This window comes from Pseudonaja textilis, chromosome 1 (assembly GCF_049901715.1).
Source record: "Pseudonaja textilis isolate UNSWEBS1 chromosome 1, rPseTex1.2, whole genome shotgun sequence".
Classification (NCBI taxonomy): domain Eukaryota; kingdom Metazoa; phylum Chordata; class Lepidosauria; order Squamata; family Elapidae; genus Pseudonaja; species Pseudonaja textilis.
Genome location: NC_141990.1, coordinates 264,260,750 through 264,285,014, shown reverse-complemented (window position 1 = coordinate 264,285,014; position 24,265 = coordinate 264,260,750). Strand labels below are relative to the sequence as shown.

At 38.6% G+C, this 24,265-nt stretch overlaps 1 protein-coding gene across 50 annotated transcripts in view; it reads right to left on the bottom strand.

The window, feature by feature from the left end:
• MADD (MAP kinase activating death domain) overlaps window positions 1-24,265 on the bottom strand; it is a 93,999-nt gene that overhangs the window by 6,578 nt on the left and 63,156 nt on the right. For all 50 annotated transcript variants that reach the window (XM_087921457.1, XM_087921492.1, XM_026708066.2 and 47 more), the window contains 6 exons: window positions 22,603-22,713; window positions 21,445-21,552; window positions 21,199-21,363; window positions 19,446-19,518; window positions 16,586-16,692; window positions 4,903-4,972 (listed from right to left, as the gene is read on the bottom strand). In XM_087921457.1, coding sequence (XP_087777583.1) covers window positions 4,903-4,972; window positions 16,586-16,692; window positions 19,446-19,518; window positions 21,199-21,363; window positions 21,445-21,552; window positions 22,603-22,713 — 634 coding nt within the window. The remainder of the gene's footprint in view (window positions 1-4,902; window positions 4,973-16,585; window positions 16,693-19,445; window positions 19,519-21,198; window positions 21,364-21,444; window positions 21,553-22,602; window positions 22,714-24,265) is intronic.

Below are 24,265 nucleotides of genomic sequence, written 5' to 3'. Positions count from 1 at the left end.
GAATGAAGGTTTTCATAGCAGCGATAGTGAAGGGGCCACAATAAAACGAAAGCACAAGTACATAGCAGTAACTCAAATTTCAGAGCCAAGGGCCTGATGCTTCCTACTTTTTTGGTGGGGCTGGGTAATTCATCGCAACGCCACTCCAACTCAGACATTCCTCATCAATTAAATTATTTCAAACAATATGAGACTCTAGAGCCTATACCAACTTCACACAGAGATGCATAATCAGGGGTGGGATTCATTTTTTTTAACAACTGGTTCTGTGGGTGTGGCTAAATTGGTGGGCATGGCTTGGTGGTCATGTTATTGGCTGGGCATGGCCAACTCAATATCACTCACATTGAGGCATGCATCTCCTCACCTGGCCTTTCATGACTGTGGGGATGCTGCAACAGTTATAAGTGTGAAAAAGGGTCATAAGTCACTTTTTTCAGTGCCATTGTAACTTTGAATGATCACTCCACACAAGCAAAGTACCAGCAAAGGAGGGGGAAAAAACTCCAGAGAAGTTCCTGAGACAGGAAGTCTAGTCCTGCCAAGAATGTAATAAGGGTTAACGGTTGTAAGCACCACCAGAATGCTTCCTTCCTGCCTTCCTTACAGGATTAGGCCAGTAATTTCTTCTAACAACCGGTTCTCCGAACTGCTTAGAATGTTAACAACTGGTCCTAGCAAATAGGTTTGAACTGGTAGAATCCCACCCCTGTGCATAATGTATCCAAACTTATATTACCACAGCTGAAAATATTGGATTTAGTTACAAGGCCAGTTGCCAGAATCAAGCATATTTTCTATGAAATCAAAGTGATCGTCCACTAATAGGCAATGACAAAAAAGCTACTGAGAGCTGTTAATTGAAAGGTTGTCACAATGACTGCTTCCTTTGAATAAGCAGAAGCATTAGGAAGAATATAAAGCAGTCAGGTTCAAGGGAGCAAGCTCACCAAGCAAGTGAATAGAGAGAACTGATAGGAATTTGCCAAGGGAGTTCCACAGGAAAGGGAAAACACTTTAAAACCAATTACAAATTATTACGTAAAGATGTTGACTGCAGATATGTGGTTTCTGCCAGGGTCTAAGTTGCCTAAGGGATGGATTATTGACACAAGGAAGACTGTACCACATAAGGACTAGTAAAAACTTGTTCAACCAAAGCACGATAAGTTTGATTAGGAAGGTCTGAAATGGAACCTATGGAGTAGGGAGAAAAACCTCCCGAAATAATGGTTTCAGATAAGAACTATAGAAAGTTGGAATTTTGCTGAAATGGAGCCAATTACAACCAAATAAAAAGGATTATTGGCTGATAAAGTTGAAGGCCTTCATTCTTTATACACTAATGCTATGGGGGAGGAGGGGAACAAAGCCAAGCTTGAGATCCTAATACAGAAGGGCACATATAATTTAATAGATGTAACAGAGATATAGGATGACTCCTGTGAGTGGGATATAAAGGTACAGTTTGTTCAGAAAGAAAGATGCAATAAAAGAGAATAGGAATTTCATTGTCACAGGTATCCACAGTATTCCCAGTCATGATATGTGCACAGTAGCGACACCACACAAAGCTGTTGTTATATACTTCTAGCTTAATACTTAACACAATTACATAAGCCGTGGAGGAAGTCAAGCTATTCTCCAAAGCACCTGAAGGCAGGACAGGAAGCAATGGATGGAAACTAATCAAAAAGAGAAGCAACCTAGAACTAGGGATAAATTTCCTGACGCTGAGAAGAATTGATCAGTGAAATAATTTGCTTCCAGAAGTTGTAAATGCTCCAACCCTGGAAGTTTGCAAGAAGAGATTGGACAGCCATGTGTATGAAGTGGTATAGGGCCGTGATGGCGAACCTATGGCATGCGTGCCAGAGGTGGCACGCAGAGCCCTCTCTGTCGGCAAGCGCATCACCAGCTGCTGTTGTTTCCGGCACTCCGGCATGTGCGTTCCAGTTTGGGCACTCGGTGCCAAAAAGGTTCGCCATCACTGGTACAGGGCCTCCTGACTGAGCAGATGATTGGACCTCCAAGGTCCCTTCCAACTCTTTTATTCTCTATTCTGAGTTTGTGTTGTGATTCATGAGGCATTATTATATGTCAATCTCCCTATCTTCATTTGCACCATATATTTAAAAGATCCATTCCTCCTCATAAAAGGAAATTAGTGAACAATGTATTCATTTAAATGTGGAATTAAAAAAATCATATATTGTTATTTGTGTCCCACTGAATATTCTCTGCTTGGTTAAGGAGATGATGTAAATGATGTCTACCAAAAGCGAATTGCAGATCTTTGAAAGAGGCATGAAGTTATGATGCTTTAATCAGATTGGGGACAAGCTATGTCAAGCACGATCCTTTAAGGAAATTCCTGATCTGACTTCTGACAACATTCTCTTTGAGGAGAGAAAAAAAAAATATCCATGTAATACCAGTGTTCTAGATTTTAAGGGAATCTAAAATTAAATATAGCCAAACATTTATTTTGGACTTCAAAAAATAGATTACAATACACAATGACAACTGGTATACAACAGCAGGAAAAACAAATCGGAGGATTGCCCAAGGGTTGTAATATTAAAAAAACCACCTGCAGACAATTCCAATGTGAGAAAAATGTACAGCAGCAGATGAGGACAATATTTTTTTTATTTTTACAACCATTTTCTCCCTTAATACATTCAGGGCAGAGTCAAGGCAACTGAAGGGAGCTGAGCGTTTACTAGCCAGATGCATTTCCTGTCGCCTATGTGGAATTCGCAGTAGATACTGTATTTTCTCTTTGCGCCCTGGTAGAAATATTTCTCTGATTAATTGTAGACAACAGGACTGAATGGTGCAGAAAAAGTTTTACAAGGTGCTGTGCAAATATAAAATAGAATAACTCAACATTTACATCAAGTCCTTGAGTTATGACCCTAATTGGAACCAGAATTTCCATTACTAAGCAGAGCAAACATTAAGTAAAACATCACGTAGCCACACCACTTAGAAACATCAGTCCCCACAGTCCAGATTGGAGTTGTTATGCCAGGACCTCATGCCTCTCATGCCCCGTGTGAATGGCCTCCACTTCAGCTCCCCCTACCTGTCTATCTCCTCCCTACCTTCTCCAGGAGCGATTCCATTACAAGTGCAGAATATGTGCTGCACCTTCAGGAAGCCCTTATTTCTCGCTTTTTCCAGTTCCTCCTGCACATCCATCAACTATGTCTGGGGAGCTATTGATGCATCTCCTGCCTCGCCCATCAACAGGGTGTGTTGCACCTTGCTGGACTGTCTCACTGCATTTTCCACAGTCTAAGGGCTATTGCTCCTCATGGCAGCAGTGGAAGATGGGGCTCCTCCATCCACACCACCATCCTGCCTCCACCACCAACTCTCTCTTCCTGCCTGTTACCCAGCAGAACCAAGCAGTTTCCCTACAACAGGCAAGGCTCCACCATCCTGCTGTATGTGTATTGGGGTTGCACTCTTACCCAATGCCTGGATTCCAGGCCAGCAGAGGTGAGAAGAAGACAGTGAAAGTCAGCTTGGATTGCAGCAGGGATAGGCAGAAGAATACAAGGCAATCAAAAAGGCAGAGATGGGGAGTGAAGATAGTATGGTGGGGGGAATTGAAGCAGAGATAGGTCATGCAGGGCAGGAATATATGACCATGGAATACTGCAACCATCTGGAACATGAGTTGGTTGTGAAGTACTCATATTTTTTTGTGTGTGACCATAGGAGAGCTGCAATGGACTGATCTTTGAGGATCAATAATAACTATCATTTGTTCAGTGCCATAACTTTGAACAGTCCCTGAAATAAATGGGTGTAACCTAAGGACTACCGGTATATTGTTCCAAACCTGATAAAGAATCTGGATGACTGTACAAATCAATCACTGGGGCCTTTGTGTAAATTGACATTTGGTGCAGTGCATTTGACAAGAACCTTACAAATTGGTCTTAGAGAAACCAATTCAGAATATTTTTCTATCTTATTGCGGTGGCTTTTCAGATAGTCTTACAATATAAACTACATTGAGAGAAACATCATCTGGACTAATAATTCATATCAATCACTCAAAGTTCTTTACTCACAATAAAATAACAAAAGGCAATGCATGGCATGTTCATGGATAAGGTGGGGAAAAGGATAGTTGATATTATAGAAAACCAAGGAGCAGGTATGGTGATGGTATGAATTTTAGCCATGTTTTTGTTTCTTATTTTTAATTGTTTATGGCTGACCGTTTCATCTTCCTTTTCTATGTGCTCCGTATAACCGTTTATTCCTAAAGGGTATGCAGGATGGGAATATCTCTACTCAGATTTTTTTTAAAAAACCTGCATCTGTGTGGCACAGACTCTTCTCCTTGTGCCTCCTTTTTTTCTTCGTCCCCATGACAAATGACCACATTGCAATTACTCAGTTCATTAAAATTGTTTCAAGCAGCCAAAAGATAGATTCAGTTCAAGAATATTAGACGTGCTAATAGCAGACATGACGACGATTCCAAAGCATCTGAAACTAGCAAATTTACAGTGACTATGATTTTTATCAAACAGAGCAGTCCCATAACATGATATTTCCTATGACACCTAGAAACAGCTTTATTTAAATAATTAGTACAATTTTCAGGCTGCCAAGCTACTTAGAGATCAATGCTTCTTTCTATCTCCTTGAAATCGCTAGTCTTCCTTTGTCGTTTCACTGAAGAGTGCTACAAGCTTACTAATTTTCACCTTTATTTTCCAACATTTCTTTATTTGATCTTTAGTTCCTCTGCCATCTTAGCAAACAAACAAAGCCTACTGTCTAAAAGAGCTACAGCTCTGCCTCGCTGAGAGGACTAGAAATTTGAGTTACTGCCATGCAGGTACAAACCTAATATCAAAATAATGTAATTACCAAATTCTTCCAGGACAAAGACGCCACGCACTGTATTGCACTTTTTAATGTGATTCAGCTCTATGAAAACCTGAAAGAAAACAGGAGGGGAAAACACAAGATTAGGCTAAAGGAGGAAATCCTTTCTAAATAATACAAACATAAAAATGCACACCACAGCAGGTATAACTTGGAATGTTTGAGATGTTGTTGTTCATACTACTAATCAAGCTACAATTATTTAAACCAAAAGAAAGAGGAATTTCAAAGTAAATATTGAAAACTTGCCACAATGCTAGAAATCAACAAACAACTTAAAAGGCTAAGAAGCTAAGACAGCAGAAGATGAAGTACCTTCCGCTCCTTGCAGGAGGAGAAAGCATGGAAGAGAAACGAAGGAGTTAGTAACTCTGACATAATTCAACATTGCTACTCCCTTCAGGCACTCAGTAAAAGAAAGAAAGGGGGAGGGGGAAAAAACCACACACCTCAAAATACAACAAAAGAAGGGACAAAGAACACTCCCAATTTTGGTCTCTTATTTGTAATCTCGTCCCATCCCATCAAATATCTACCCCTCCATGCATCCTCCTCCAGCACAGAGGGCAGGCAAGAGGGGCCATGCTTCCCACCCAAACCAGTTGTCTGCTGGTTCCATACCCAATATAGCCTCCTTTCAGGATTCATGGACTGTACCTTGACACAAAGTGCCAAGAAAACAGAGGTTATGTACAATGCAATAGATCTGCATTTCTGTGAGTCAGAAATCAAATCTGTAAAATACGCAAGTGTTCTGATTTTAATGGCCACAGGATCATTTCACACATCCACCCACATCCTCCAAAATGTAATGCCATTAACTTCAGTCAAAATGAGCAGCAATTTATTATTTACAAGGAAGGGATGCAGAAAGAAAATCTATGCAAAAGAATATTTACACCTCAGTTTTACCAATAATTGAAATTCCCAAGTATTTTTTTAGAATGGTACTGATATCAACTCCAAGGAATAAAAGAGAAGCTAATCTTTTTACTGTAGTGGGGTGGGTGGAGAAAATAAATGTGCCATGGAAATTTAGCTTAAGACAATAATCAATTTGTCTAAACACCTCAAATGCCACTATAAAATGTCCAGGGCCAGATAATAGTATTTTCTAAAAGAAAAAAACAACTCATAAAATGGCAAACATTTGTGCAATTATTTTAGTACAAATGAAAAAGTACTATAATTACTATAAAGTTTCCTATAATTGCAGAAATTAGAAAAGGTTATGTTCATCTCATACTATCAAAAAAGTATTATGACATTTATATAAATATATTTCAGACCATCATTCCAATTAGCTAACAGCTAACAGCTAACAAAAGGGATTCGCTCTTTGGTAGCAAAACATTATCTTGGATAATGGGAAAAAGTAAAATTGTCCTTGGATGAAGTCTTTCAAGTAAATAGAGCAAGAATTGTATATTTGTATATCATAATGATCAGCATTATATATGTCATAATGATCAGTAGTATGATCAGCATAATGATCCAGGGGAAAAATCTATCTAGAATCTTTGCCTGAGATAAGAAACTTTTCCCTTTTTCTACTATCCCTTAAACCACTCAGAATCCTGCTCCAAATGATTAAATAACCACTTGATGCAAACTTTGGATGTATGAGGCAGTGGTGGAATTCAAATTTTTCACTACAGGTTCTGTGGGCATGGCTTGGTGGGTGTGGCAGGGGAAGGATACTGTAAAATCTCCAGTCAAGGGTGGTATTTGCCGGTTCTCCTAACTACTCAAAATTTCTGCTACTGGTTCTCCAGAACTGGTCAGAACCGGCTGAATACCACCTCTGGTGTGAGGGCCTTCACAGGTGCTTGAAATTCTTACAATGACTTTACTTTTATTGAATGGGAACAACAGTTAAACAAAGCTACAAACAGAATAGATATTTATTAGAAAAGGTATTTAAAACCTTGATGAAGAGGAAAATCTAAAATTTCAATTGAAATAAGATTGGATTATGTCATGAATTACTCACTTCCTTATGAAAATGTTTGAGATGTGCAACACTAAACAAAAGATGGAGTTGGCATGGGCAACCTCTTTTTAAAATTTCATCTGCAAATAGTCTTGACAAAGAATATACCGTGTTTCTCACAAAATAAGGCTGGGCCTTATTTTTTTTTTGAGCCCCGAAAAAATGGCTAGAACGTCTTTTCTGGGGTGAATTAATCCCCCCTCCCCACCCCCGCACACCAGCACCGTCTCCAACAAGAGCATCTGAGTTGTTCCCGCTTTTCCCCCATCCCCGTAACAACAGGAAAAAAAAGATTTTGAGGTACCTGGGAGCGCCATGTGTGACGTTTTGGTTTAATCCCAAGTGGCTGGGTGGGTGTGAGAAGAGCCGAATGAGCGTCTCTGTTGCTGCTACCTTTGGTGCTCCAGCCTCGGGCTCTGCAAGTTTGCAAAAGTCCCAGTGCGTAGCCTGTTCCTGCATTCCAAGCGCCCAGGCCGAGCTGCGGCTGTCCCTCTCTCACCAGCGCCGTCTCCAATAACAGGGGCAGCAGCGGCGGGAACCGTGGAAGTTATGGAGATGGCTCCCCCACCCGAGAAGCAGCTGAAACACTTCCACGGTTCCTGCCGCTGCTGCCGCTGTTATTGGAGACGGTGCTGGCAAGAGAGGGACAGCTGCAGCTCAGCCTGAGCACTTGGAATGCAGAAACAGGCTGCGCACTGGGACTTTTGCAAACTTGCAGAGCCTCAGACTGGAGCACCAAGGGTAGCAGCAGCAGAGACACTCGCTTGGCTCTTCTCACGCCCACCCAGCTGCTCGGGATTAAACCAAAATGCAGCGCGCGGCGGTCCCAGATACCTCAAAATGTTTTTTTCCCCTGTTGTTATGGGGACAGGGGAAAAGCGGGAGTGACTCAGATGCTGTTGTTGGAGACGGTGCTGGCGAGAAAGGCACCAGCACCGGTGGGAATCGTGGAAGCTATGGAGGCCTGAGAAGTGGCTGAAACACTGCCGGACATCCATGCCGACGCCGCCCACCTGCTGACTCGGATAAGGGAGGGGTAAGGGAGGCCTCCGTGCTCCACCATGATTGGCTGTCAGGAGCGGCTGATGGTGAGGCGTAGCTGCCCGCGGGGCACTCCTAATGGCAAGTTCCTCCCCCCACCTTCCCCCCCCAATTTCACATGTTTTAAACTAGGCCTAAATTTGGGGGGAGGGGCTTAATTTCATTTTATGCCTAGAAAACATGCTGGGTCTTCTTATTGGGGAGGGCATATTGATGGAAAAACATGGTATTTTACATCTGACCTTCTTTAGAATATGGCTTATATTTTAGTGATGCAAAAAGAAGTATTGATAAATGTATTCAAATGCTACAACTAATGCAGAATTCAACAACAATTCTCCTTTTCTGTTCTAAAACAATCACATGGCTACATTTCAATTCTTGAAACCAGCAAAGTGTTCACTACATATCTTTAAAGGTCCAAATTGTTTGGAAATCTTAATCAAATCTTAAGAATCAACTCTTCCAAGACCCAATCTGCTTGTATATTGACAGCCAAAGGCCTTCTCTAAATGCATTCATAAACTAAACAGTATGAGGACTGTCCTTCTGGATTCACCTAGACCTAGTGCTGTAAATTTCTACATATCGAATTGAAATGTTTTTACTGCCCAGTCTTTTATATTTTATTATATTGTATTTTGATTGCAATGGTATTAGTTGATTGATCAGATAATTTAAGTCATTTACATTTTCCAGACTGCTATATAATTTTGTTTTTATCAAATGAATGAATTAATATTTATTTGCCTCTTTAGAAATTATGTGAAGGCCGTATAGAACAATTTTAATAAGTATAAATGTTGATGAAACCTCTTTGTATTGATTTGCTATCAGAATTGTATTTTTTTAGTTTTCATCCCCCAAAAACAAAATACAGAATTCCAAAAAATAAATAGAGAAAGAACATATATCTCAATCAATTTAAAATGGCACACATCCAAATTCCAATATACAAGTCTCTCAAGTTCTGACGGCAACAGGGACTGGGATTGCCATCACTAAGCAATGTAGTTGTAAAGCAGGAAGTCACATGACTGCATCGCTTAGTGACAGCAATCCAGGCAATCCCAGTTGTCACTGTAACCCCAAGAGACATGGGTCATTAAGTGGGAAGCACAGGGAGTTCCAGTGGAGGTGCCACAGGGTGAATTGGGAAGCCCTAACAGGCCCAGGGCAGGATACACACAATTTGGGGGAGTATTGCAGTGTGGCATGAGCTTAGGATGGCTGGGGTAAAGTGGTGTGAATTGTTTGCATGCATGTATATAATTGCAGGGAGGCCAGGAAAAGCGCTACAATGCAAGGAAGCTGGGAGGGAAAGGTACAAGGTGAATGCGTGTGTGAACATAAAAACTCTAGCAAAAGAGGGGATGGGTGTGTGCATGTGCATCAACAGAAGGAGATCGTGGAAAGAGGGTGTGGGATGTGTGTATGCAAAGACAAAAAGGCTGGGAAAGAGAGCACAGGGTATGCATGTGCACAGGGAGGCCAGGGAAGGAAGGTGAATGTATGCCTGTGTACGAGTGCAGCAGTGGTGGGATTCAAAAAAAATTTACTACCTGTTCTGTGGGCATGACTTGGTGGGTGTGGCAGGGGAAGGATACTGTAAAATCTCCAGTCAGAGGTGGGATTTGCCGCTTCTCTGAACTACTCAAAATTTCCACTACCGGTTCTCCAGAACTGGTCAGAACCTGCCGAATACCACCTCTGGAGTGCAGGCAGCTTAGGAAAGGAGGGTGCTTGTGGGGATGAGCAAAGAAAAAGCCCAGGTTGAGGGAGACTGACCTGAGTGACTTGTGACCTTCCTTGCCGACTTCCCTATTGACTTTACTTGTGGGAAGCTGGCAGAGAAGGTCAGCAACAGCAATCTTGACCAGAGGATGCCACAACTAGCCATAAATATGAGCAGGTTGCCAAGCGCACAAATTTTGTTCATAAAATCCTGGAGGCACTGTGACAGCCTGAGCAAGAGTGAAAATAACATGACAGAACTGAACATTTATAACCAAACCTGTTCTGCTATAATTAGTCTATATGTAAATTTATTTCCTGTTCCAATAAACAAAACTAAAACTAACTTTTTAGGGAAAAGTGTTTATTTTTTAATAAGAGATATCCATGCTAATTATAAGTAAAATGTTTAATCTTTTGTTAAAAAAAAAACCCAAAACCCTACAATTACCATTAGCTTAATTACTAGCTTTAGACATTGCTGTCATCAGGGCGGGGAGTGGGATTTGGAGAGCGATTTATTTATTTATTTTCCAGATTTTGTTCTATTGTACTTTATTAATTTATTTTATCCTTTTGGTTAGTTTTTATTGTTTTTTTTATTTTAAATATGGTTTTACATTGTGTAAGCCGCCTCAAGTTGCCATGGGCAAATAGGCGGCAATATAAATTCAATAAATAAATAAATAAGACAAGGGATGTGTGTCACATTGTCATCATGTGTATTGTGGCCCGTCATCTGCCAGCAGAGTTGGTGGCAGACTCGACAATGAGGAGGTTGGGGAAGAACTTGGGCCAGTTCTGGAGCCTGGGGAAGGCTCTGATAGATGTTCAGCGTTGGACAAAGAGATAGAGTCAGGGCCGTCTGGCATTTCCCAGCCTGAGAGGCAGCTGCCTTTGGAGTCAGAGATGAGTGAGGAGGAGAAACAGCAGGGGCCTGTTCCAGATGTGTGTATGCCCAGAGCAGATAGGAGAGGTGAACAATGGAAGACAATGAGTCAGCTCGGGAAGCAAAACCAATGTGGATGCTGAATGGCCCAGAAATAAATAGGAGGAAAGGGGAGTGGTTTGGTTGTAGCAGACAACCATTCGCATTTCTAGAAAGTTTACTCCTTGTGTGTTTCATGTGACAAAGACTGCCTTGCCAGAACTGAAGTTTGTCTATTTCTCTGACTTAATTTACAGCCTTCCAGCTGGGAGCTCAAGGCTTTACATTTATCATAATGAGCTGATAAGGACTATTGCTTCAGTTAACTCCTTGCAGGACTCTTGCCTGGACTTTCTGTTGGTGAATGCAGTTAATTCCCAAGGTGTAAATAAAGAGGGGGGTTTCTTTGCGAAGAGCCTGTTTCTTGCTTCTGCAAAGATTGGGCCAGAACGTGACGTATTGTGCCTTTTTCCCCTTTGCTAAACCAAGGGTGGGCGTGGCCAGCACGTGACACATCTGACCCGTGGGCCCTGAGTTTGACACCCCTGGATTAGAACTTGCCAGCTGCAAGGAACCAGTAAGACCCTGTGAGCAGATCAACATAGTTTCTTTATTGTTATTCTCCTGTTCACAAAAATCTCCCCACACTAAGTGCATTCTCTTGGGAATGGGCAGATAAAGGCTTCAGGGTTTGGTCTCTGTCACTTTCTCCCATGTCTCAAAGGTGCTTTTTCAAAAGGTAACTCGACTATGTTTTTCCTTGAGGAAAAATAATTTTGCTTCTCATTCAAGAAGCTTTATCAGTTCTGATGATCAGAACTTCTTCTCTGGAAAGAAGAAGTTCTTCTTCCTCAAGGAAAAAAACATAGTCCAGTTGCTTTTTGAAAAAGCACCTTTGAGACAGCCATGACCTCCATGACTGAGAATCTCCGTAGTCACTTCCTCCTATGGAATGATTACAAGCTAGCTTGCTTCTTTACTCGCCTCTTTACCCTCGCTGGAGATTCCTCCACAACTCTAATCAATTTTATAATTTTAAACCATTTTACTAACCAACATATGGGCATGATCTATGAAAAAATACTGATTTGTTTAAAAAAAAATTTTTTTATAACCTTAGGTAGTCTATAGGCTTCTATGACCTGCAATCATTTAAATAACAACCATTGGCACACATTAGTAACCATCTTCAAACTTATAATAAATTAATAATCATGCATTGGAAGGGGCAATTAATAAGAAAGTATACAAAACATGCAGGAATTATCATAAATAGTGGAAATAACTTTTAACACAATTCCCAGTTTTCAGGATTTTTCTTCCTGAAGTTGTAACAGTAGATTTACTTCTTGCCATCTAATATTAATGACATATATTAATAAAGTATATTAAAACCTAGTATCTAATCATATATTTCTATAACAATATATTCTTTAATGGGTTTATAAATGGACTAACCAACCACTGCAGCTGTGAGGAAAATCTCTCTTCACATTTATAGGACTTCTATTTTGTTCCTACTAAGATTCATGCAGCAGTACTAAAAATACTGCCAGCAACTTCCCAAGTATATTTATTTTTCCCTACACAGATATTTTAATTCTCTACCACTTATAAAAAAACATCCATCAAATTATCGCCCATCTATAAACCAGCAGTTTTCCTTCCTGCTAGCTTTGAGGTCCATAAATTTAGACATCTTCCTTGGAAGATGTATTCTAAAAAATGCTACCTGAATGCTCACTGAATATTCAGCAGGGTTGGCTAACATAGCATGTATAGCTCTAAAAAAAGGGATGGGTAAACCTCTGGTAAGAAAGAGATAATTTAACATATTGGAGATGGATGAGTCCCCCAAATGATACATCACCAATAGGTGGAGGAGTTTGGGGACTCCTTTATTTGAAAGTTGTGATATGCCTATTTTAAAATATTTTAACAGTGCAATTATTTATGTCTTTCTTGAATTTCTTACTCAAATCATTGATTAAATAGTCTAGATGCTTGTAATGTTAATTAAAGGTAAAGATACCTGACGCACATATGTGCTAGTCGTTTCTGGCTCTAGGGGGTGGTGCTCATCTCCATTACAAAGTCAGCACTGTTTGAAGATGTCTCCGTGGTCATGTGGCCAGCAAGACTAAATGCCAAAGGCGCACGGAACACTGCTACCTTCTCACGAAAGTTGTCCCTATTTTTCTACTTGCATTTTTACATGCTTTTGAACTGCTAAGTTGGCAGAAGCTGGGACAAGTAACGGGAGCTCACTTGTTACATGGTGCTAGGGATTCAAACCGCCGAACTGCCAACATTTCTGATCAACAAGCTCAGCATTTTAGACACTGAGCCTCGCATCCCCATGTAAAGTCAATTATGCCTCCATAAATGATGTTTTCTGTCCTTCATCCAACAGATTCACATCGTTATTCCCCCTTTTGGGAAAGTCTGCATCCTTGCAAATGTTTTCAGTATGTTTTGCTTGGTGTATTTTTCTTAGAAGCAAACTGTGCTAAAACCAATTTTCAGTAACAAATGTATTTTAAAATAAATATAACAGTATATCAGTTAATATCCATTGCGTAATCCTCTACAACAGGGGTCTCAAACACAATTTACTTGGGGGCCGCTGGAGGCAGAGGCTGGGTGAAGCTGGGCAGCATAATATTATACTTTATATTATACTTTATATTTATATTATACACTAATATTATACTTTCATATCATGGTGGGGGCCACAGGATATCGTCCTGCGGGCCGCAATTGGCCCGCGGGCCGTGAGAATAAGACCTCTGCTCTACAATAACTAATTAATTTTCTATTTTTTATTTATAAATAAATAAAATTTATGAAATGTATAGGTTTCCAGACTTCTGTATTACTCTGGATGACATACAATTAGCAACTTATGCTTGTGTGGGTATGTGGGTGTGTAGGTGTGGGTGAATACATAGATGTGTATGATATAACAGTCAGAAAGTAATCAAAATCCAAACAAAACAGGCAAAAGTGTGTCTACTGTTCAAATCTTAAATTTATGTAATTTGATTCAATTTTAGATTAATTAAAGCAGAACTGTTTAATGATCTTAAGGTTTTATTATGTGGCAGTTCAGTTATAAATGCTAAGCATGCATTTATAATATTATAAGATTGATATATAGATCAATAGATAATGTACATATCATTAAAGTCCTATTCCCAGGATAAATACATAACCAATACATTGTAGTTTAATTTTATGCTCTTGACAAAAAAGGTAATTTGGGGAAGACAAGAGAGAGTTTCCAAAGAATGAATTCTTGTTATTTAGGTACAGACTCTTGTATTAAAATGAAATGGAAAAACCCATAATTCATTTTAAAAAGACCACTGATAAATCTGCTTATGCTTGTTGTATTTTATTACAGCATTGCAATCAATCACATTCATAGAATGCTTTCAGTTGGATTTTTATAGTTTATCATTCTTGTCAATCACTGAATGCTTACTTTTATTCAGAAATTCTTTCCCAAAGCAGCATACCAGCATTAGAACTCTTAGAATTATGCTCTTCCAGCATCGTTGCAATGAGGACACTATATTCCAATGCAGTGTTTCCCAATCTTAGCAACTTGTGTGGCTGGTTAATGCTTAAAGCCATGCTTGCCTGGGGAATTCAGGGGTTGAAATCCATTCATTTTAAAGTTGTCAAGAATGGGAAGCATTGTTCCAATGATATGCTTTTCTTTAAAAGTAAAGACCAGCCCCCAATTCACCTTTCAAGAAAAGTGCTAGGAGAAAACATCCACTACCTTTCATCAGAATTCAATCCACTGAGAATACAACAGGCATAATCATCGCAATACAGGTGGAAATCAACTCTCTGCTATATTCTCCCCCTAGGCTGTAGACCAGCAGCTGCCAAAGTGACATAGAACTTGAGCAGTGTTTCTCAATTTTGGTAAAGTTAAGATGTTAATTCCCAGAATTCCCTAGCCAACATGGCTGGCTAGACAATTCTGGGAGCTGAAGTCCAGTCATCTTGATGCTGCCAAGATCAAGAAGCATTGTAATAGAGTAACTGTTGGAAATTTGAAAAAACTGGCTTCATATAATGACTTTGAATTATTTCATCCCCGTGCTTTGTAGCTGTAGTTCTCCAACACATTCAAAAGAAGGGGTCCAGAATGCAATATTTTTGGATTTGGGAGACATTTGGAATCAGTGGCATAGTCTCAAAATGGCTACTATGGAGAGTATGACTCTTCACATTTATCTTCAACATAACAACAAAATGTATACTGTTCAAATCCCATCTCTTCTCCCTTCTGTTTCATCTCATTTGAAAGCTGCTTTAAAATGGATTTCCCTAAAAAAGCCCACTTCTTCCAGTTTTAAAGGTCATTTGGGTATGAAGAATTAATAGATAATATTCTAAGGACAAACCTGCACCTAAGGTTCAACAACGTGTGTGATCTGTCAACATTTCCCTTTCAGGATTCATTATTATTGACGTGAGAAAGGAGCAAAGAAGAAGACAGCTGCAAAGTTTGGTTATGGGGTTTGCGGGAGACTTCCTTTGTACAGGACATAAATTGCCAGCCCCATTTTTATCTTTTTCTCTGCTCTTCTTTTGCTTTCCTTTCCTATAAGCCAATGCCATATTATTGTGTTAACTCTACTTATGCATTTTTCATTTTTTTTATTCTAAGAAGTTTGACACAATAATATGTTGTTCATTCATCAGGGACTTGGAATCAGTGTGAATGAATATATATCCATGTGCGCACTAGACCACTGAATTAGAGAAGAATGATAAAGTACTGTTGCACTCTTTAGTAGTTGCACATAATTTCAGCTGAAAAGCAACTTGTCTCCTGAGTGTTGCATGTAACTCAGTGTAAATTTCAAAGGAATCTTCAAATGCATGTATATTTTCAATGCATGTATTTTCAGATGTTCTGAACCACAATCCAGGATTCTCACAGACACCAAAAACAATTAAACTTACCAAAATAAATAAAATAAAGACAATTGCACAAAAGACTGAATGACAAAGTTAACTTTTCTCCTCTGTCTCATTCTTGCACAGTCTTACATACAGATATACAAGCACACAAAACCCTAAAACACTATTTGCAAAACAAACATGAACATGAAGCAAAATAAAATCATTGAATAAGAGAAGCAAAAGAACATACATCTAAAGAAAGAAAAAGTGGCACATAATTCCATTTGTGTTTCCTCTATACCCAGAGATAAAGCTCTATTAATAAAGGGAGCAAAGTAAGATATCTGTATTACTGTGAGAAGAACGCTTTGCCTGAGTATGTTGCCCAGAGTATTTTTAACCACAAAGAAAAACATACAATGCAGAACAACTTTTTTTTTAAAAAAAACTTGCAATCGCCAGTTCTAGCTCTTTTTTTTTTCATGTAATGAGAATCAGTATAAATAAAGTGGTAATAAAACTGCTTTGTAATGTTTGGCTAACATATTTCAGTGCCACATTTATGCAATCGATACCCAGGATAGTTAAATGTTGTTTGAGGTGCTTTGCAGAAATCTAACATAGCCATAAATGCACATTATCATCTCAATGGCTATTTTTCAATTAAAATACTTTCTTCATTTGAACCATAAAGAAAATATGAACAAACTCACTATAAATTAATTATAAATAAACTGAAGCCTGTGCTTCTGAAAAATACTATTATTTTTACTGAAGTTTATAAATAGAGTCAATAATTCCCATATGGATTCATTTAAAAATTAATCTGCTTTTCATTATTAAAAACAATTTTAAAGCAGATTTTTAAAATTATCTGTTCTACCTAGCAAGAAGCACCTATCATTTCAAAAGGAAAAAAAACATTGATAGCTGTTACATTTCTCTTTCCCTTTTCTGGTATAGGGAAGAGGAAACACATTTACTAGTGTTCTTCAAGAAGATACATGCTACTTTAAGACCTGTTACAGGCAATTTCCTACCTGACTATGCATGAATTTCAAATTAATTCCTTCCAGTGTGACTTGGAGAAGGCCTCCTTCGCCAGTTTTCATATCCTGTACGGGAAATTCCCCACCAAGTTCAGGCCCTATAACACAAACAGAAAATAGGGGCGGGGAGATAAGAAAATACACCCAAACACCAAGTCATTAACGCAAAAAGGACTAATTTTCTAGCATATAATCCTCCTTCCAAAACAGAACCACGGGATAATTTAAGTTTCTACTGCGAGATAAAGATCTCTCAAGGCAGAATCGTAATGTGATAGTCTTAGGGCTCTTCTTCAGGACATTATAGTGCATTTCTTCAACCCTTGGAAGATTACTAGTTGGAACAGAAATATGCCAGCATAGTTTGCCTTGCCTCATTGTGGAGCAAGATTCTGCCTCAATTAACCTAGTCAGCGAGGAGCATCTTATAGTTTTAATGCAGGACAAGTTAAGGAAAATAACTAGTGGCTTCCCCTGGCTCTCTCTAGCATTTGCTCTTTACCATGTTATTCATTTATTTAGCCTACGGCAATGTTAAATTAGCCAGGAGACTACAATGCTAATACAGAGTAGTTGTTTAACTGCTTAAGACTGCATGTGGCCATCCAGTTGGCTTAGAAAAATGGTTTCTTTGATGGCGGCTGGAGCTAGAAGATAAATCAAACCCCTGGGCTATCTAGTCCAGTTCTGTGTTTTCACAGTAGCCAAAGAATTGCATAAGAAACCAACTGGTTTCTCAGCAGATGGCCTTCAGAAGCAGTCACACTACTCTGAAGGCAATAGCCACTGATCCCCATGACTTCTATAAATTAGTCCAACCCATCCCCCTTTCTTTTTTTGAAGCCAGCCAAATTGGTAGTCAATGCCACCTCTTTTAGAAGTGAATTTCAAAGTTTAATTATATGTATTAATTTTTTTCCCTTTATTAGCCTTATTTCTTCCAAGATCCAATTGTATTAGGTATACACTGGTCCTAGTATTTTGGGAAGGGGAAAATAGCTTTTCCTTGCTATTTTATCCACATCATGTATAGCTTTTTGCACCTTAATCATGTCCCTTCTTATTTACCTCCTTTCTACGGTAGATTAAAAAGCCCCAAATCTCACAACTTTTCCTCAAAGGGAAGTTGCTCCAACCCCTTAATCATCTTTGTTGCCCTTCTCTGAACTTCTCTAGGTACGCTTATATCCTTTTTAAGATGTGGCGATCAGAACTGCACACAATATTCCAGGTGTCACTATGCCATTGACCAAAAGCTACATTAACAAACAGCTACGCTTTTGCTTTTTGTTTTGTTTTGTTATGTTATAAAAGCTCGTGGTATCATTAGCAACACATGCCAAACTCTTCTGTTTCTTTGTGTGTGTGTGTTTCTGTTTCTGTATTTCAGTCTTTAGATATATTTTTCTGTGTTGCTCCTGTACAACTATTTGCAATACTGTCATATGTATAATTTTTGTTAATATTGTATGATATCCCACATTTTCTAAATGAGTTCAAGACTGTATCCATGGCACTCCCTCTTCCAATTTCTCCTCCCAACAACTCTCAGAAGTAAGTTCTGCTGAGAAAAGAAAGATTGGCCCAAAATCACCTCTCAGCTTATATGGCTGAGGCTGGCCTTTGATTGTCCCAATGGCAGTCCAACGTATTATCTATTATATCATGCTGGCTCATAATTGATATTACATACAGAGCAATATTCAAAGAATCACATTTACGTCTAAACAATTGACATCATAAACACACGTGAAACAGATTCCTACTTTCACATTCCAAATTATACATATATTGACCTAACAATGTCTTTGGAAGAAAAGAAAAGCCTTGAAAGTATGAATAGTCATCAGCGACTTTTAGCAGCAAATGTGTTATAAGTGAACATCAGACATCTTTCCTGACATTATCAAGGACTGACTTTGTACGTTTCACCAATTTGAAAAATAGGTATACACAGCACTATAACAGAGACATAGGAAGGGGACAAAAGCTTTACTCTCTAACACTTGCATAAATTATACAGACATAAGCTTAGATCTTATTTCAGTATTTTAGAGGATGCCTTGCTCCTGACCCTTCTCTTTCAATGAGCCATAAAAGAATTAAGGATCATCTTGTAGAGTCAATTACAGGTAGTCTTCACTGTAACAGCATGTGGGAATGACACAGAGAGACAGAAAACACAACCAGGTGAGCTAATTCCACTTTATTGTAAAGCTATATTAACAGAATGTTGCACTTTAATTTGGGAGAGCAGATTGACTCCTTTTTCTCTCTCCAATTCCCTTACAGAGTGGAGATAGAAATTTCAAGAGCATATTGTAAGCTGCTTGCATAGCACACCTAAGGCTCTTAACCCTGGGCTGTCATTAGAATCGCATTGCTTTTGATGTGCAAAAGACCAAACAGCTTACTTTCTTGCCATCCTTTTTCTTTCAATCTATCTGCTCTGCAAGGGAGGGAGAAAAGAAAAAAAAACACCTATAGATCAGGTTCAGGACATGTACTGACTCTAATGGTGATCACATGACTGAGCAATGCGGTTAAGATCATAAATGGGCCTTAGTAAAATATCTAAGATAGATACTTCTCTCTACCCTATTCCCTAATTGGAATTAGTTGCTATATGTTTATTTCTTTCTCTAACAGTAATTGTGCAATTATGTATTGCATGCGTTTAGGTGCAAGTGTGTATATAAAGATACACCTGCACAGCATCCAAAAATGAAATAATTCCATTTTGCTAAACTGGATAAAATAGGAAGTTTAATACTTTCAAATCTTCAACAAAATGAGCTACATAAATGCTCTAATAATGTTTGTCATTTTAAAAAAAATCATAAAATCTTACCTGGCTTTATGCTCTGTTGTCTTGCAGCTGCTCTTTCCATACTATCTTTTACACAATAATATAATTCCCGGCACTATAGCAGATTGAAATAAAAGAAATAAAATGATAAGTACAGCATGGAACTAACAAAATAGCATAACTGCAAAGGACAGAAAAGACATATAACAATGTGATTTTTCACAGGAACTCCATATCACTTTGGTACAATCTTGGAAAACAATGCAGTTGCTTTTATCAGACCCAGGCAGTGCAATGTTCTTCTGAAGTTCCTCTTTGAAAACCATCGTATAAACTTATGCATTGCATCTTCCCAAAATCTAGTCAAAATATTAAGATAGTTATTGCAGCCAAATTGCCCAGGAGTTTGTGAATGCTTAATATATGTCCGCAACACATCAGTTTTAATCTAATAAGGTCAATAATATTATTGCTATTTAGAGCAAAACCAGCACTGTAGAAATAGGGGGGGGAATCATAAAACAGAAGTAAACATAATAATGGATACCCAAACATTATGGAATGATCATTGCTATCATTTTAAAGATGTTCAGCTGTGACAACCTTTCTTCCTTAGCTCCAATTATAGTGCAGATATACTATCTTTTATGGATAGAACTGTTTAGTTCAAGTAATTCAAGACAAGATTGTATCCACTCTATCAGATTTTAGCTTATGCTGTCTTTAGAAAGGAAAACGATACATTTAAGGCATTTTCTCTTCCAACATAAGATTTTCTATAAGATAAAAGATTTGCTCTGATAGGCAAATAGGCATTACATATAAAGATACATGGGTGACGTTTAAAAATGCTTTATTTGTATACTGGAAATGTCACAGGATCCAAGATTACCGTGAAGATAAAATGAAACAATCCGCTCAATACTTTAGTGCTTCTAAGGGGAAAAAAAGGCTTCTTGGGGAACGGGAAGGAAAAGGAACAAAATAAATAAAAGTGATGTTTTGATTACAATTTTTTAAAATAATTTTTGTTTTAGGGATGCTAAAATTAAAACCTACTATTTTGAATGAGTATGATCTAAAATGACGATTAAGTAGAATGTAAGTAACATTTTCCCTTATAAATAAACATAAGAGGACATTCCATTACAAACAATTTGGCAAATAATGACAAGATGTATCATGTATTAAAAGACACTCTGGCAAGGGACTGCCTTTCTAACTTCAGCTTATCTGTTGTTGTTGCTGTTGTAGTTTTTCTTAGTTGGTGGACACACTTCAAAACAAAGCACAAGATTATAGCCACCCACACTTATTATCTTCTAAGATTGGGCATCAGTGGAAATAATCAGATTTGCCAAGGAGGCTAATAAGTGCAAAGAATACAGTGGCATCTAAAGAATCTTGTTAGGGACCAACATTCTAATATTGCAGGAGAATGAGTGCAGAACCCTGGGGGTGGAGTTAAAAGAGGGATCAGCCTAGAATTCCTATGTAGCCACAAGAGAACTAAGTCCAATCTCTCTTGAATTCCATTAAGCCTTATCTAACTTCTAGCAGCTGCTAACCATTTCTTGAGAAGATTCCTGTCCACAACCATTAGTTAAGAAGATTCTTCTGCATAGGCAGGATTAGCAATAATCATTAATTAATGATTAATTAATGACTAATTAATAAATAATTAATTTAATTTGACCTTCATTTCTTGTACTTCACAAAAATGTCCAGTAAAACAATGAAATAGGTGTTCGCATCTTCCCTTTTTTTTTTGAAGACAAAATTATAGAAAACATACCTTTTTAGTGTAGAATTTATTCAGTTGTGTTTCCTGTCCATTCCTCCTCCAAAGACATAGCACTTTTGTTTTAGGACAGTACGTCATATTAATCAATTTTTCGTACCACCAACGTTCATACACAGTGCCAATGTTGCTTCTCAACACAATGCAGTCATCACACACCTAGAAATGTAAATAGTTTTATGCATAAAACTTCATAGAATTCAATCCAGTGACTCAGTTAATATTTAATCTGATCTCTACCTCCATGAAGAATATGTCCCCTGTTGTATCTGTGCCAGCATGTACAACAAATGTTTGTTTCTTAATATGTCTACTGCCACTTGGTCGGATGGGGAGCTCCTTGCCAGTCTAAAGAAAAGAAAAATAAAAGAGGTGCATTCTTTTCAATACTCACATTACATAACTAAAATTCAGAATCTCTTAATATACTGTATAAAGCCACTCTCACCTAATATAACTCATGGGAGTTGAAAGTACTTAAATTGGACTAGATTAGCACCATAGATATCTAACAAGTATCTTACATATTTTATTCATATATCTTAAAACATAAAGCACGGCTGTTAACAAAAAAATTTCTCAAGCATTTGTACAGTGGAAACATTAAAAAATAAAAACCATTTTTAGTTGTTTTAGCAGAAAAATTACAAGATAATCTAATACATCAAGCAAGCAGTCTACTGTATGAATAAATGAACTTTCAATGAAAGAATCCTATTGGCCTTTCAATAAAATATAGCTCAACAGCAAAATGTGACTCACTATTTGAACTACGGACACAATCTTTTAAAAGCAAACTTTCTTTTGTAATCTTTATAAAATGTCTAAGATTCATTTCAGACAATTGCTTTTCAGAAATCCCAAAGTCAAGAGAATTTGACCACAGAGCAGAGAAAGCCTATCTACTGCCTTTCAAAAGTCTTGCAAGTCTCATCAGTTTCAGAAAATATGAAAGAATTAGCTTCAGTAGCTTCTTAGTAAAGTCCCGAGAATCGCTGCAACGGAAGTTCAGAAAAAAACAATGCCTTTCATGAAAATGATATTCTTCTTTGCACAAAGTACAGTCAATACCATTTACATGTACTAGCTAGCACCCAGGTTTGAGTCCCACCTTTTCCTGGAATATCTGATATTTCTCTGGAATAACAAGACAATATTTTAATAAATTACTTCTGTATTGCACAACAGAAAACATATTTCATGACTATGAACTAGTCTTGATGCAGAATTATTATTTTGTATATATTGCGTGTTAAGCATATTAGAAAGCAAGCAAACTTCTCTATATACTTTCAAATATTTGACAAGTGATACCATTGATATTGGAAGGACAAGCTGAAGTTTAATGTTTTTACTTCTTCCCCTCACAGCAAAGAAACAAATATATGTTTTACTTACTGTGCTGGAAATTTTGTCAAGTATTTCATTTATTTCTTGACTATGGACCAAGCCAATGTGAGATTTCCCCATCAAACGGCGTACTTTCTTCCTAATATCATTCTTCTGCACCTAAATAGCAAAATGCAATATTTGTTAATGATACTTTCCCATCATTTTTGGAGATCTACATATCAGTATAAGTTTAAAAATGTGATTTGTTACTATATTTCAATCACTGCATGAATTAGATAATACTCTTGATAACATGAAGAAGGGAGAAGATCTCAAGTATACACAAGTCTCAGGTGGTGTGGCTGTACTTGGCTGACCTTGCCTAGATATAGAAGTTGAGCAAGATCAGATCAAATGAGGACTTCTAGGCAGTGGTGGGATTCAAACATTTTTACAACTGGTTCTGTAGGCATGGCTGGGTGGGCATGGCTTGGCTTGGTGAGCGTGGCAGGGAAAGGATACTATAAAATCTCTATTCCCACCCCACTCCAGGGGAAGGATATTATAAAATCTTCATTCCCTCTCCACTCCAGGGGGAAGGTTACTGCAAAATCCCATTCCCTCCCCACCCCACTAACCTGCTTTCCAGCTCCATTCTCCTGTGCAGGGCAACAAAAGAAGACCCAGCCAATCAGCTGGGACTCAGGAGGAAGAGAATAGATGGGGGAGGGGGCAGTCAGAGATGGTATTTGCCAGTTCTCTGAACTACTCAAAATTTCTGCTACTGATTCTCCAGAACTGATCAGAACCTGCCTAATACCATCTCTGCTTCTAGGGATGGGAAACTTCTAGGGAATGCTATGGCTATTGATTAGACAGGGAGGTTGTTTAATCATCAGCCAAATGGTCTAATCCAATTAGACTACTTCAACACACTCTACATGGGGCTGACCTTAATGACCACCTGAAAGCTTCTATCTAGGCAAAATGCAGTGGCCAGAGTAATCATACATTGTTGTCAATGGGCATTCATTACACCTGCAAGTCTTGCACTCGCTTCCTATTAAGGTCTGGGTGTAATTTAAACCAGGGGTCACCAATCTTTTGGACCTCAGGAACCCCCAACTCATAATTTTAAATCCCACAGACCACTAATATGAATTTTGATTGACGGTGGCTTGCTGACATTGGTGGGAAAGTTGGTCCCATATTCCAGAGCTGCAGTAGTCACAGGATTGGCCCTTTGGTCATCCTGGAATATGGGACTGACTTTCCCACTAATGTCAGCAAACATCCCAGGGTGGATTTCCCTTCCCCACCACTGGTCTTACCTTCCAGCCAGCTTACGTGGCTCTATTCAAGGTAAGGTTTGCACTCAGCCTAAGGGTGGGGGCCAGTGGGTGGGGGCCAGTGGGTGGGTGGGCCATGTGGACAGCGCAGCTTTGTGTTCCCGCGCAGCCTGGATTAATTGCTTTGGGCGGTTTGGGGGAGACATTTCTCTGCGGACTACTAAAATTTTCTCATGGACCACTTGTGGTCCATGGCTCAGCAGTTAGCGACCACTGATTTAACCTGCTGGTCTTAACTATATCTTTTATGGCTTGGTATTGAGTTACCTGCAGGACTGCATCCCTCCATTAGAATTAACTAAACCACTTCAATCATGCTGGGAGAAGGGGGATCTCAGGGGATCCCAGGAGGGCTGAAACCATGAAGCATTATTAGATTA